Raw genomic sequence first — 14,686 nt, 5'->3', positions numbered from 1 at the left:
GGGCGGCTGCCCTGTTCTCCTGCCACCGTGGGGCGGCCTGGGGCCTCCTGCCCTTCCTCTCACTCCCCAGGACCCAACAACCCAGGCAGCGACTCGTTCCCGTCCAGTGAAGTCATCGACTTCCAGGGTGAGCCTGAGCCAGTGCAATCGTCCGTCCTGGGAGGCCTCTGGACCTCCACCCCAGGCAAAGGGAACTGGTCTGCCCAGGCAGGGAACCATCGACAGGTCGCCTGCAGCCCAGGCCCCAAACGGAGCCTCAAGAAGGCTTGTGGTGAGGGCCTTAGCCAGCATTTGAACGAATGGGGCTGGGGACCGATCCAGGGGTCCTGCCTGCTCTGGGGAAGGATGAGGCACACAAGTGCTGCCCACCTGCCCGGGAGCAGGGGAAGAAGGGCTCCGGCTGGGGTGGGGCCGCAGCTGGTCTCAGCCAAGCCCCGGCCCCAGCTGAGCGGACAGAAGCTGTGTCCCTGCATCCTCAGGGCACAAGGCAGAAGAGGGGCGAGGAGCCTGGCAGCGTGCGACCCACTCCCACTCCCACCCCCGGGGCTGCCTGGCTGTCTGCTCTGGCACCGAAGGGGGTGATGGGCAGGGGCGGCAGCAAGGCACCCTGTCCCGACGACTTACAGAATGGCTTCCTTTGCTTTTTCTGTAAACAAGACTTGACGTATCTCTCTAGTTCCCGCAAAGTGGTGGGTTTTAGAGTCTCAAAGTCAATCTCTATCTCGTCGGGGTTGGAGTCCCTGAGCGAGGGCTCCCGCGACTGGATGATGTGCACCACCCGGCCCAGCTTCTCCCCCGGTAGCCGGTTGATGTCCAGGCTGAGCTGGCGCTTCTCATCGTAGCTCATGGGCAGCCCCTCTTCCTCCTCCTCCGAGTCATAGGAGGCCGACGCCTGCTTGCCGCCCTTCTTCGGCTGTCTGAGGCAGAAGGCAAGGAGCATCATGGCGTGGAGCCCCCCGTCCCCATCCCTGGAGCCCCCTACCCCGCCCAGCCCCTGCCCCACAACCCCAAGTTCCCCCCACTGCCCCCGCCCCAGACCCCAACCCCTTGCCCGCCGGCCCTCTTCCTCTCCAGGACCAGGCTCTCTTATCAAGGAGCAGCCCAACCCCCAGACAGAGAAGCCGGGCGACTGCCTGGAGACACACATACATCTCCAGGGACACGGAAGACCCTGCTCCAGAGGTCAGAGCAGAGGCTGCTACCGGCCTAGGGAGGCCTTGGCCAGGAAACAACCGTGGTGGTCAGCTCCCCTCAGTGCCCCATGGGCATCTTAAGCAGGACAGGTCAAACTCATCTCCGTATTCAAGTAACCCAGAAGAAGGCAGGAAGGGGGACAGAGGAGTAAACAGCAGGGACAGACAGAAAATAAGGGAATGGTAGGTGGAAACCAAATTGTATCCACAATTACATTAAATATAAATGGTCTAAACACACCAATTAAAAGAAAGGGGTGCTCAGACTGGGTAAGAACCAAGACCCAATTTATATGCTATCTAATCTACACAACCCCCCTTGAAATATAACGACAGAGGTAGGTTAAAAGTAAAAGGATGGGGGGAAAATATTCCATGTAAATACTAATCAAAAGAAAACGGCAACGGCTGTAACAATTTCAGACAAAGTAGACTTCAGAAAAAGGAATGCTACTAGGAAAAAAGAGGGACACTGTATAATGATAAAAGAGTCGACTGACCATCACAGTCCTACACGTGTGTGCATATAAAACCAAGCTTCAAAATATATAAACAAAAGCTGATGGAACTGAAGGGAAATAGGAAAACCTGCAACTTCACTTGCAGAATTCAACAATTCTCTCTCGGTAATTAATAGAACAAATCAGCAGAACAGAGACGATCCCAACACCACCATCAACCAAATTAACTTATTAACTGACATGTTTTTGTCTGTTTGGGGTTTAAAGTTTTTTTTTTTTTTATATATATACATGTATCTATTCTTTTTCAAATTATTTTCCTATTTAGGTTATTACAGAATATTAAGCAGAGTTCCCCATGCTCTACTGGAGATCCTTGCTGGTTATCTGTTTTAAACGTAGCAGTGTGTCCATGTCAACCCCAAACTCCCAGTCTATCCCTCCCCCCCACCCCCACCCCTACCCCCACCCCCACCCCCGTCCCGCTTGGTAACCATAACTTTGTTCTCTAAGTCTGTGAGTCTGTTTCTGTTTTGTAAATAAGTTCATTTGTATCTTTTTTTTTTTAAGATTTTTTTTTTAATCTTCTAACTGATGTTTATACAACACTCCACCCAACAGGAGGAGGATGCACGTTCTTCTCAAGCGTACATGGCACATTCACCAAGACACACCGTATTCTGGGCCATAAAATCCTAACAAACTTTAAAATGTTGAAAATATATAAAGTGTGCTCTCTGACCCTAGAAATCAGTAACTGAAAAATATCTGGAAAAATCTCCAAGTATCTGTAAACCAAACAACACACTTCTGAATAATCCATGGTCAAAAAAGACGCCTGAAGGGAATTACAAATTATTTTGAACTTAAATGAAATCACAATATATCAAATTTGTGGGGAACGTTCAAAGGGACTGAATTCGTGGTTAACAACCTTCCAACAGTGAAACTCCGGGCCCAGATGGTTTCACTGGTGAATTCTATCACACATTTAAGAATTAATATACCAAGGCTATAAATCTACCCCAGAAAACAGAAGACAAGGGAACACTTCCCAACTCCTTTTTGAGGCCAGCATTGTACAGACACCAAAACCAGAGACAGAGACAGAACAGGGAACCTGATTTCTGCCTCCCCCTGCAAAAGGGGGGAGAAAACCCCTGACCGTTCTCGCTGCCGCTCTCGATGGTGCCACTGCCCGCCCAGCTACCAAAGCCCAAGTCCCCAGCTCTGCATACCCCTCCTCCTACGTCCAGGGACCAAGGCCTGTCCACTCTGCCTCACAGAGAGTTCTCAAAGCAACACAGCTCCACCCCCGTGGCCACACCGGCCTCTCCTGCCTGCGTGACCGCGGCAACTCCAGAGGGCATCCTTCCTCCCATTCTTGCCTCTCGCTAATCCATCCTCCACACTGGCCAGGATCTGACCACTTTCACTGGAGAACGAACTGCAAACACCTCAACCGAGCCGGCCAGCCTCGGCAGCCTAAACCCTCCCCTCTTCCCAACCTGGCCTCTGTTCTTCAGCAGTGCCCACCCTTATCCTCATTCCCACGAGGAACACATTCCACTGGCCTCTACAGCTCTGTGCCCGCTGTTCCTGACTCTTGGAACCCCATCCGGACCCTCTGTGCAGCCGTCGCCCCTCCTCCAGGACGCCCTCCTTCCACCCCGCCGGGAGAGGCGCCCGGCCCGGCGTGCCTTCCCACCACCCTCACCTCCCCATGTCGTCCCTGCTCATGTGCGGCAAGCAGTCCTCGGGGCAGTGCGTGGCCACGGCAGGGGCTGAGTGAAGGCCGTGGGGACCAGGGAGCTCTGCGCCAAGGTGCACCTCCACCCCCGACCCTCCACCGACCAGGCCACGCGGGGATGGGGTGCCAAGGGCCCAGGACACGGCGCCAAGACCCCCCAAAGCAAACTCCCGGGCCCAGACCAGGAAAATGTCCCCGAAGCCTCTAGATGCTGAGATCTCCCATGCCTGTGACTGAGGCTGGCCCCACGGGGAGCTGAGCGCCGCCCTCCGGAGCCCATGCTGTCGAGGCAGAGATCTCGTTTGGTCCTCCCAGTCTTCCCACGAGGCGGGCAAGACGAGGGCCACCAACCCCCGCCCCCATCTCCCCGTAACAGCCCAGGGTCCAGGTCACCAGAACAGAGCCCCGAATCCAGCATCCTCCCGCCACATGGGTGTCCAGGACACGGGGCGCCGGCGCCCACCTGCCAGCCACAGTCGCGCTGTTGGCCTTCTTGGCGGGAGCCTTCTTCTGCTGGGCCTGCTTGGCGGGCGGGGCCGCCTTGGCCTTCTTGTCCTCCTCGGACTTGGCCTTGTGCCTCTCCTTGTCCTTGTCCTTCTTCTTCTTTTCCTTCTTCTCCTTCTTCCTCTTTGGCTTGTTCACTGGGGCCTGAGACAGGGCGGCCAGCTGCTCGTGCACGGCCTTCAGCTGGAAGAGACAGGCAGCTGAGCGGGGCTCCCCAGGGCTGGCCCAAGGGGGCCGCGGGCGGGGGGCTGGGGTGCCCAGGAGCTGCCGCCACCGTGCGGGGAGGGGAGCCGGGGAGCCAGACAGGTCCCGGAGGGCGGCAGAGCCCGTCTGGCCCTCCCCGCCCCTGCGACGGCGGGCGAGCTGCTGGGCATCAGTCTCCCCGCCTGAAGTGCAGGGCAGGTGGCACCCGAAGGGCTCGATAAATGGTGCCTCCTGGTTTTCCTGCTAGTTTCTGTTTTCCAGATGAGGGAGACTCTCTAGGGCGAGGTTTAAACGCCTGCACAGAGGAGACTTTCCACTCGTGGGCAGCTGCTGGGATGTTACACGGCAGTTCTGCAGGGTCAAAACGGTCCAGTGCCGGCAGGAGACACTCATCTCGTCCGGCAAGTGGCTGCCAGTGTGCTACGTGCTCTACACGCTTCTCACCTCAGCAGACCCCAAGGGGAGGCTCACGCCAGACGGGCGAGGAAACGGAGCCCCCAGCCTCTAGCAGGTGGACAGGCCAAGACGGCACCAGGCTCGCACACGCCAGCCGCGTCACGTGGCGTGGGAGGGACCCCGGCCCGACAGCTACACCTCAGGGCCATGCTCCCTGCACCGTCATCCCCGACAAGGCTCAGCTCAGATGCCCAGCCCCACAGGGGTGCCGGCAGGGTCACTGTTACCCCACTGTCTCCTCCCTGCTGGAGGCCCCCCACCCCCCAGGAATCCAGCACCTCTTGGTCCCATTTTGCACGTGAGGCGCGCGAAGCGGTGGGGAGGGCCGACTCACAGGTGGTCAGAGGCCGAGGCAGGACAACCTTGCTCTGGCAGAGCTGCGGAGCCCGTGCCCGCCCCCAGCCAGACAGGCTCGTGGAGCCCCACGGCTGCGGCTTCCGCAGGTGCCTCCCAGACCTTTCTGGAGCGGAAGGAGGCTCCAGGGCTCCAGGGACGTCCCGACCCGGTCGGGCTCACAGGGCCCCGGGCCTGCAGGCACTGCCGAGGGGGCCCTCGGAACCGACACCTTCGCTGGGTGCCCTGCCAGCGACACCGCCGTGGAGGACGGCTGTGGCTTGGGGTGGGGGTGGGGGGTGACCAGGGCAAACGTCGGATCAAGGCCTGGCCGGGACTGGGCCCCCGCGGTCCCCGGCCCGGCCACTCACCTGCTCCTGCAGCTCCGCCAGCCGCGTGGCCCGCTCCTCCTCCGAGTCCGAGCTGCCTGAGTCCGTGGAGCTCTCCTCGCTGCTGCGGCTGCTCTCCACGCCCTTGCTGACCACAGGGGCCACGGGCACGGGCAGCGTGGGCGCCTCCACCGGCTCGTCCGGCATCTTGGCAAACCGCATCTCAAACACGTCCTGCGGGACAGCAGGGGCCGCCTGGGTCCTGGACGCCCGTGGGCAGCCCCGGGGGAGTCGGGGAGACTGGACCCAGCCTGCCCAGGGCGCAGGGCTGCCTCCACGCCACCCACTCCGGCTTGCTCTCTGCCCCTCCCTCCCCAGGCCCTGAGCGCGGGTCCAGGGCCAGAGGGCGCAGAGTCAACAGCCACAGACACGGCCCTTTAGGAGCTGGCACACAAGCTCCTTTATTAGACACCCCACCTCCCGTCCACGGCTTGCAAGTCTTTTCAGCATCCCGGTCCAAGGCTGCCACCTACTGACAGACAATGAGAGGACCTTCCTTTGAGCTCTGACCCTGTTCTGGGGGCCCCCAGCCACTGGATCTGGGAGCTCGTTTGGCTTCCCCATTTCTCTCCCCTGTGATGTTACTGTAGTATCACATCTCGTTCTGAGTTGGGTCCAAAAGTTGGCTCAAAAGGCAAAAGTCTTGTCCTATCCAAACTGCCTGCTCCTACACAGCCTTGGGAGCACACGCTCAACAAAGATCCCCCCCCCCTTGGGAGCACGCGCTCAACAAAGATCCCCTCCCCCCACTTGGGAGCACATGCTCAACAAAGATCCCCTCCCCTCCGGTGGCCCAGGTTCATTTCAGACAGGATGAGCGGCAACGAAGGGAGACTTCTCTCTGCTAGCTCGGACACCTGAAGCCACATACACCTGGTTTACACGCAAAAGGTGCAGCCCCACCGACCAGGCGTCCGGCTCCCGTAAGAACCTACTCTGGGTCCTGGTCCCCCAGAATCTCCTCCTGGGGTAAAGACATCTCAGAGGTATGCTGCTACACAAGGCCATGACCTGGCCCGCTCTGGGCAAACGCCCCCCCCGCCCCCCCCCGCCCCCCCCCCCCCCCCCCCCCCCGGCAGGGGGTGGGTGGGTCTACCTCAGGCTGCTGCAGCGGCATGCTCTAACCCCACCCAGCCTGACTTGACACAACCAACAGCCAATTACTGAACAGGCATCGGTGATTAAGGTGCCCAACCTCCGTGGCCGCACCGCAGAGGCCACCTTTTCTGGAACAGAATCAGAGCCGCTGCCCTCGGCCCGTCTGCTGCCAGCGCCACCTGGCTTCCTCGTGGAGCTACTCGCAAGGTTTAGGAGCATCAACAGAGCAACGACAGCACGGGGCTTTGCAGAGCCTTTCGGCTTCATGGTCTTGGTATGAAACCGTGGGTCCCGGTGGCTTCCTCTGGGTGTACTGGGACCACCAGGACCGCTCTACCACACTCCCCAGTGGGAGCCAGTGCACAGAGGGGGCAGCCCGCAGCAGCCAGGGCCCACAGGCAGGAGGAAGGTAAGGAAGATTAAGGCAGGCACCCAGAGGCCTGAAGGAGGCTCCCCCTGAGGCCCCATCCGGGGCCTGGGTGACCAAGGATGCTCCCGAGTTACCGTACCGGGTTTTCAAAAGGATTCTGAGCAAGGGACTGGGAAAGTCTTACAGGACAACATTCTGGGTCCTGTATTTACAAAAGCAACAGGCTACGTGATGTCAAAGAGAGATAAGAACAGGCTCGGTGTACTGGCCTACGGGCAGCCCTCAGGCTCTGACAGATAATCACATACAGGGGTGTGCGCACACTCGGCCTGTGAGATCCGTGTGCATGTACGCAAAGTCCCACCACTGAAGGCCAGACTGCGCTTCCCTGCAGGCCCGCTTCTCCCACGTGCCGTCCGCCTTGTGGTCGGGAAAGCAACAGGCTACACAAACAGCCGTCCCCCGCTACGACGCCCACGGGCCGCACCAGCAGGCTCCTGACGAGGGGCCCCCGGCACGTGGTTAAGTGCAGGGCAGCAGGCGTCTGCCTTCTCTCCGTCTCCACCCTGGCTAGAACACCCGCTGGCCCCCACCTGCTTGCCGCTGCCCACCTGAGCCTGCAGCTCCCAGGAGGCAGAAACTGGCCTCTTGGCCACCACGTCCCTGGGGAGCAGGCTCGGGGCCTGGCCGCCACTCGGCCGCCGCTCAGGGGAAACATGCCCGTGGACGAGGTCCCCAGACACCCCGCCCCTCAACCCCGCACCTCCCCCGGGAGACATGCCCTCCCAGACACCCATGTCTTTCCCGGGTGCCTGCCCTGAGCGGCTAATCCCACCTGTGCCCAGGTGGCCCCTCCCCACACAGAGCACCTGGCGTTACCTGCAGCTTCCTGGCCATGGCCACCACCTCGTGGTCGGGGGGGTTGTACTTGTAACAGTTGGAGAACATCAACCGGATGTCGGCTGCAAAGCCCTGTGCATCTGGGTACTCACGGCTGTCCATCTTCTTCTGTAACACACAAGCCACGGGGCGTGAGGGCGCCGCTGTGCCTCGGGACCCTCCGCACGTCCACCGCCAGCCCGAGACGTCGTCTGGGAGCCCAGGGAGAAGGTGGAAGCGTGGCCCCGAGGGCTTGGAGGGGAGGGCCCAGGACCCCACAGAGAGGCTGACACTCAGGGAGAAAGAAAAAGGTGCTCCCCAAAGTCCCAGCTCCCGCAACCAAAGTCCCCAGCTCTACGTTTTGGCTAACTTTTCACACGCCGACACCCCTGTTGGCAGGAGCTCCGGTGGGGAGCAAGCAACTTCTGGCGAAAAGCCGCTCTCTACCAGTTTAGGGGGCTACTCAGTTCTCAGCATGAGACGTTTAATTTTCTACCCTGAGAATCCAGGTCCTGTTAGCTAGCCTGCTTCACAGAGCACCAGGTCGTCCCACTGCCCCGCCGGGAGCACGGGATGACTGGCTCTGCAGGTGGGGACAGAAGTGCAGCCAGCCAGGGACCACAAAGTGGCAGCTAAGATCGGGGCAGACGGGGCAACGGCTCTCGAGGGAGAGAGCTCCCCACGCCTGATGGGTTCACACAGATATGAGCTCGTCAGTCAGGGACCGCGTGTCGGGGGTATGAGGTGCCCGCTCATCCTGGGGGCCATGCTCTGCTGCAGTGGGACACTGTGGGCTGGAGCCTAACCACCTACCTCGCCGGCACCTAGACTAACAAAGTCCTGGCCTCGACAGAGGGGTTGGTGGTGGTCAGACTCCAGGACCTGCAGCCTCTACAGCCTAGGACACACCGTCCTCCTCTACCCCCCCGGAGAGCTTCCCACAGCACTGGGGCTGCCTGGCTCCAGCCCTCTGCACAGCCTCCCCAGTCTGGGGTAGCTCAGCCAGGAAGGAGATATGGGCACCTGAGACCCTCTCAACTTCTGCAAGATTCTCAGACTCCGGCCCTAATTTGACAGCCGGCCACTTTCCTGGTGCATCTGGGAGCCCAAGTACCACTGCCCCACAGTCAAAACCTGCTTGGAAAGAGCCAGCCTGAGCCAGGAGCTAATCCAGAAAGATGTAACCAAACCATTAGCTGGAAAGATATCTGGAAAGGGTGGCAACGATACCAGAGATTAGGTCTTCTCTCCACCCACCTCTGCTTTGCTTGGATTTTTCACCCTCTGTTCCTATCTTACACAAATTAAAAGAAAAAAATCAGTCAAAGAAAAGTAGCTGACACTCCTGGGCTCCCAGGAGGAGCAGGGCCACTGCAGCACTGAGCGAGTCCAAGAAGGCCGGAGCCCTGCCCTCGCAGTTAGGACGAAGATCAGAGAAGGTGAGGAAGCTGCTCGGTCACGCAGCCCAGCCAGACCCGCCTGACTCGGCCAGCTCCCCGGGAACCACTGCCCTAGATGGCCAGGTCTGTCCTGTCCCTTGGCGGGGAGGAAGACTTCCATTAAGGAGAGAGAGTCTGCCCCAGACAGGTATACACGAGGCAGTGTCCAGGTACACGAGGCAGAGTGACTGAGCCCAGTGGCTCAGGGCCCAGACCCCATCGGTGCAAAGAAACCACCTGCCCCTTTTGTGGGGTTACCTTTCCAGGTAACGGTCCAACGGCCAGGGACGTTCCTCAGACCGTCAGAGACCGATCCAGACCGAGGAAGGGCAGCTGTGCTGGGGCCCAAGCCCGACGGGGGCTCAGGAACCCCTCCCGCACGCACTCTGGGAAGACCCCAGGTCTCCTGCCCTCGAGGCTGCCGCTGCCAGCCGGGGAATTTTCTCCATCTCTGCCTGGCCCAGACCTGCTCTTCCCTGCTTGTACACAACTGACCTGACCCGGAGGAAAACCCACAAAAGCCAAGGGGGAAGCCGCGAGTGCAGGAAGACCCTGCTGCGGGAATCGGGAGGCCGGGGCTCCCGGTCTCAGCTCTGCCACCGCCCCGTCCAGTGCCCACTTCTGTCCAGGGAGGGGCTGGGCCACGGGAAAGGGCCACCTTGCCTAACGTTATTACAAAGACCTGCAAACGCGCCGGGATGAAAATGAACGAGATGACGAAACCGGCTCAAGAGGGATAGATGACGAGGAAGCTGCCGGTCCAGTGAGCGTGAGCGTAGGGCAGAGCACACCTTCCTCCCTGACCCTGCCAGACCCACGCCAGGGCCCCGGGCCATCCCTGAGGCCCCGTCTGCCGCTGGAGGGCAGGCCAAAGGAGCCGGGCAATGCCCCAAACCTGCTGCATTGCCCCCGGGCTGGCACAAGACATCAGCACCACGACAGACCCTCGGGACGTCAGGCCGCCCTGCAGGTGCCAGGGGCCGCCCAGACAGGGAAAGGGGGCCCGGCTGGCTCACCACCCACCTACCTTGACGGTGCTCAGGTCCATCGGGTGCTTGATGATGTCGTGGTAGTCATGCAGCTCCAGGGCCTCGGCATCCACCGGCTTGTAGAAGGGCCAGGCGTAGGCTGCGTGCTTCTTGGACAGCATCTCCTTGAGGATGCTGTCGCAGTGCCGCAGGTGCTCCGAGAGCCGGCCCTTCTTGCCTGCGTGCTGGGGCACCTCGCCGTCCTCCAGGTCCTTCTTGGGCGGCTTGATGGGGCGGCCCCCGCTCTCCCGCCGTGCCACCACCTTGGCCTGCTTGGGGTCCGACAGCGGCGGGGGCGACTCACTGCGGCTGGCGGTGATGGCGGACGTCGTGGGCGTGGTAGTGTCTGCCTTCCGCTTCACGCCCTTCTTCTGCGACAGCAAAACAACAGTGAGCCCCGGGATCCGGGATCAGAACCGCTGCGGTGGCGCCCCTGGAGTGCGGACCAGCCGCCAGGCACCGAGCGAAGCAAGGACATGCATGGTCGCGGCCATCCTCCCGGGGCCCCGCGCCACGCAGGACGCCGAGGCTCAGAGGGGCCACGTTGCCGGCCCGAGGTCACACAGCTGGCGGTGGTGAGGCTGGACTCCGAACCTACCCCCGGGCCATCCCTGAGCCCCACCCACCCGCCAAGACCCCAGGCCCCGCGCGGTCACGGTGGGCGCTCACCACCCCGAGCGGCGTGAGATGCGGCACGCAGCCCACCCGCGCCTGGGGCTGGGCCGCGGCTCAGGGACTCGCACAACCGAGGTGGCACCGTGACTGGGACCGTCACCAAGTGGGACTGGGGCTTGGGGACAGCAGGGACGAGAGAACCCCCTCTGGTCAAAGGCCAGAGGGGCGTCCCAGACGCGGGCCTCAAAGCTGGCGCTCCCAGGACAGTGGCAGCCACGGGACGAGGGGGGCGGGAGGAGCATGCGGGGGGCGGGGCGGGGGCAGCGGCCCAGCCGGGAAACACAAGCAGCAGCACGAGGTTGGGGACCAAGGACTCCGGGGGGGGGGGGGGCTAAGTGCCTGGGCAGGGCTGGACTTGACCCTGAGGGCAGCAGATGTCACAGAGCTACTTCCCACCGGGGGAGGAAACACTGAAATGACCAACGAGCACTTGGTGGGTGTGTCCAGTGCGTGAGAGCGTGTTTCGTGGCTGGGTGGCCAGGGTCGCTGTGACCCCGAGGCCAGCCCAGGGGGCTCCCCTCCCCTCAGCTCAGGCGGGCGGAGCAGCCCCTGGGAGCCAGGCGCACCTGGGCCGCCGGCCTCACGGGGGTCTGCTGTCTGAGTGCCACCAAAGTCGCCGCCCCAGCCAAGCCGCTGCCCCCAGGCTGGCGGGCACGAGCCAGCCACCCACACACACTTCACGGGCGCCCACGGAGGCCAAGCATGTGCCACGGGGCCCGGGGGCTCATTGGGCCATGGCAGACAGGACATGCTCCAAGACAGCCGGGCGCTGAGTGGGGCGGCCGGGCCAGGCGCCGCCCGAGTACAGGCAGTGAAGGCCACGGGGGAGAGGAAAGCGACGGAGATGGCGTTTTACCTTGGGGGAGCCATTTAACCCCTCTGAGCGCCTGCTTCCTCATCTGTAAGATGGGGGAAATACTGCCTGCCCCAGAGGGTCGCTCGCTGTGAGGGTCAAATCGGAGAAGACGATACACATCAGTGGCCGGCACGGGGGCCCGCTCAGAGCAGGAGACTCAGCCGTCCTCGCTGGCCCCCGGATCTCGCGGGGGGGCGCCCGCTCCGAGCCCAGGCCCGGCCGTGGAAAGCCCGCAGGGAGCCGGGGGAGGGACGCGCGCACACTCACGGGGGCGTGAGGAGCAGGCGGAGGCCGCCATCGCCCTCCCCACGCCAAGGCAATCCGGGCGCAAGCGCGGGCGGCGAGGGCCGGGACCCCCCTCCTTTCTGCACCCCCCACCTCGGCCCATGCCCTGCAAAGGCCGGCGAAGCTGGGGCTCAAGCGCAGCCGCCCTCACCAGCTGTGTGACCTGCCGCTCCGAGCCTCGGTCTCCTTGTCGGTGTCAGGAACCGCGGCCCACCTCACGGGCGTGGCGGGGGAGGGGACCCGTCCAAAGTCACATAGGCCCAACGCCCGACAAGCGGTCGGTGCCAGGGGAAAGCGGCGGAGCGCCCTCCTGCCCGCCCCACACCTGCCTGCCTCCAGTACGCCCGCCCCCGGGGGAAGCTCACCTTGACAACGGGCGGCGTGGGAGGGACCACAGGGATGATGGGCGTCGCGGGAGGGGGCGGGGCGGCAGCCGGGGGGACAGGGGCCGACGTGACGTTTGCAGTGATGGTTGGCACAGGGGTGGCAGCAATGACGGGCGTCTGGGAGACCGTGGGGGGGACGCTCTGGAAGGGGGTTGCCGGGGAGACAGAGGACACGGCCGCCACTTGCTGCGTACCTTGAGGACAAAGGAAAGGAGGCTGAACTGACCCGGCTCTACCAGCGATGCTTCTGGACGCTGCCGGGACCATCCCCTCCAGCCAGGGCCCGCCGGGTGCCAGCAGAGCCCCTCCTGTCGAGACCCTTGCCCTCATCGTGGCTGCCTCCGTGGTCCGAATGAGCGAGCCAGGACAAGGTGCACAGCCCGGTAAGGAAGAGCCAGGGGGTTGACTCGGGTTCCACAGGTAACCAGCCTCAGCCCCGTCTGTAAGTGTGAAACACCCTGGCCTCTCTGGAGGGCTGGGCTGCCCAGGAAGCTCACCATCGGGGTGCACCTCCGCTCCAGGTGCCCGGACCAGGTAAGGTCACCCCCCGTGCTGACCCTAATCCCCACCGCTCCCTGACAGGCCACAGAGAACACAAAGTGTGCTGAAGAGGCAAAGTCCTCGGAGGGGACAAAGGGACAACGTGGCTTCCAGAAGAGGTGTCCTCAGAGCTGGGGGGTGAGGCGGGTGGGAGAGGAGCAGCGCGGGGACACAGCAGGAGCACGATCCCTGCCCGGAGCGAGGCTCCGAGGCAGGCGGCAGCAAGGTCACCGGGCCTGCAGGCCACACACAGCAGAGGCCCGGTTCCCGGAGCTCCGATCATCACTGACCCAACCTTGCACATTGGGTCAGGAAAACTGAGCCCAGAGGGGCGGAGGGACCCTCAGAAGATACGCTGTCATCGGCACCCTGCCCACCTGCCAGAGGTGGAGAGGACTGCACGTCCACCCCTTTACCTGCACTCTGGGTTCCCGAAGCTGGCTTCCGGCCTTTGCCCTTTGGAGCAGGGGGTAATAACTCAACTTCCTCCTGGGGCATCTGGGCCACTTTCTGCAGAAAAATTTTCTCTAAGGCTTGGGCCATGAGCACTATGTCATCTGTGGGCTGAAGACACAGGAGAGGCAAGGTTACCTGCTGGAAAGGAGCCGTGTGTCTGCAGCAGACAAACACATGGTGGTTGCTCAAGAAAAACATTTATTTAGCAAGCTGTGAAGGGATGTGGCGGGGCAGGAGGGAGGCAAAAAGAATATATTTTAACGTGGAAACTCTTGGAAGAATTCAAAAACCACAAAGGATAAAAACCACCCTTTATCCCATCCCACGGAGGAAAAAAGGTCCAAGCGTGTGGACGTTTTAAAGCGTCTGGTATATATCGACGCCCTCCGAAAAGGCTGTTCTAATGTTCCCTCCTTGGAGCAGGGGACGGGGCCGGGGCCGGGCGGGGCGGTCCACACACAAGGCAACCGCTCAAACGCGTAGCCTGTGGGACCCACACAAGGGGATCGCGGCCAGACAAGGGCTGAGCGCGAGGCTGGGATGCACCCTGGGCCTGTCTGAGAGCTGCTGCAAAGCGCCCAGCCCAGCCCGGCGGGCACCGGCCAACCCCAGGCTGGCCCTCCACCCCAGGCCTCCCCGGGCCAGGGGCAGCTCACAGGGGCGTGTAGGGCCCACGCCACACCGTTTTCTTACCTTGTTATAAATATAACAATTTGTAAACATGGTGTTGAAGTCCTGCATACATTCACTCGCGCTCCAATAATAATTATTCTCCAGTCTCTTCTTAATAGTCCCCATATCCATTGGGTTTTTTATTATCTTATGATAATCCTAAGAAAGAGATTTTCAGGGGTGTTACTGTTGGATTCAAATTCATGACGACTTTCACGACTCCCAAGCACAGAGACTGTGCAGGGGGCAGTCTCCTCAGGGATCTGGGTACTGGGGCTGGACCCAAGTTTCTGTTCACCTGAGGGCAGGTGGGCGTCAGGTCTGGGGCAAGCGCTCGGCCAGCATAATCTCTGCCAAGCCCCTGGCCTAAGCAGGGTTCTGTGTGGACGCACAGACCCGCAGGGCTGGGGCAGAGCCCAGGGCTGTTCTAGGCTCTGGAGGTGGGGCTGAGACCCCTCCCCAGATTCCAAACTTCGCTTGGGGGCCCGCAGTGCCCAGAAGCCAAGCTGGCCCAGGACCCAGGCCGCCAAGTGCTAGCCCAGGGCTTCCCCTCGCAGGATTCAGGGGCTCTCTATTGGGGTCCAAAAGAGAAAGCCGTCAGATGGTCAGGTCGGCACCGGGCATGCAGCTGAGGCGCTATCCCTGGGAAAGTGGGCCGCACCCCTCTCGAGCACAGGGTTTCAGGTGTGCACGCGTCATTCCGCAGGACAGT

At 61.7% G+C, this 14,686-nt stretch overlaps 1 protein-coding gene across 1 annotated transcript in view; it reads right to left on the bottom strand.

The window, feature by feature from the left end:
* BRD3 (bromodomain containing 3) overlaps nucleotides 1-14,686 on the bottom strand; it is a 33,801-nt gene that overhangs the window by 3,951 nt on the left and 15,164 nt on the right. The window contains exons 3-10 of the mRNA XM_089913970.1: nucleotides 13,996-14,133; nucleotides 13,263-13,410; nucleotides 12,286-12,500; nucleotides 10,104-10,475; nucleotides 7,638-7,766; nucleotides 5,273-5,464; nucleotides 3,868-4,091; nucleotides 625-917 (exon numbers count right to left, since the gene is read on the bottom strand). Of these exons, the coding sequence (XP_089770096.1) occupies nucleotides 625-917; nucleotides 3,868-4,091; nucleotides 5,273-5,464; nucleotides 7,638-7,766; nucleotides 10,104-10,475; nucleotides 12,286-12,500; nucleotides 13,263-13,410; nucleotides 13,996-14,133 (1,711 nt within the window). The remainder of the gene's footprint in view (nucleotides 1-624; nucleotides 918-3,867; nucleotides 4,092-5,272; nucleotides 5,465-7,637; nucleotides 7,767-10,103; nucleotides 10,476-12,285; nucleotides 12,501-13,262; nucleotides 13,411-13,995; nucleotides 14,134-14,686) is intronic.

The sequence above is a fragment of the Delphinapterus leucas genome, chromosome 6 (assembly GCF_059928025.1).
Source record: "Delphinapterus leucas isolate spDelLeu-1000000601 "Yukka" chromosome 6, BTC_Dleu_Yukka2, whole genome shotgun sequence".
NCBI lineage: Eukaryota > Metazoa > Chordata > Mammalia > Artiodactyla > Monodontidae > Delphinapterus > Delphinapterus leucas.
The sequence above is the reverse complement of the archived record's forward strand: the minus strand, read 5'-3'. Positions and strand labels throughout refer to the sequence as shown.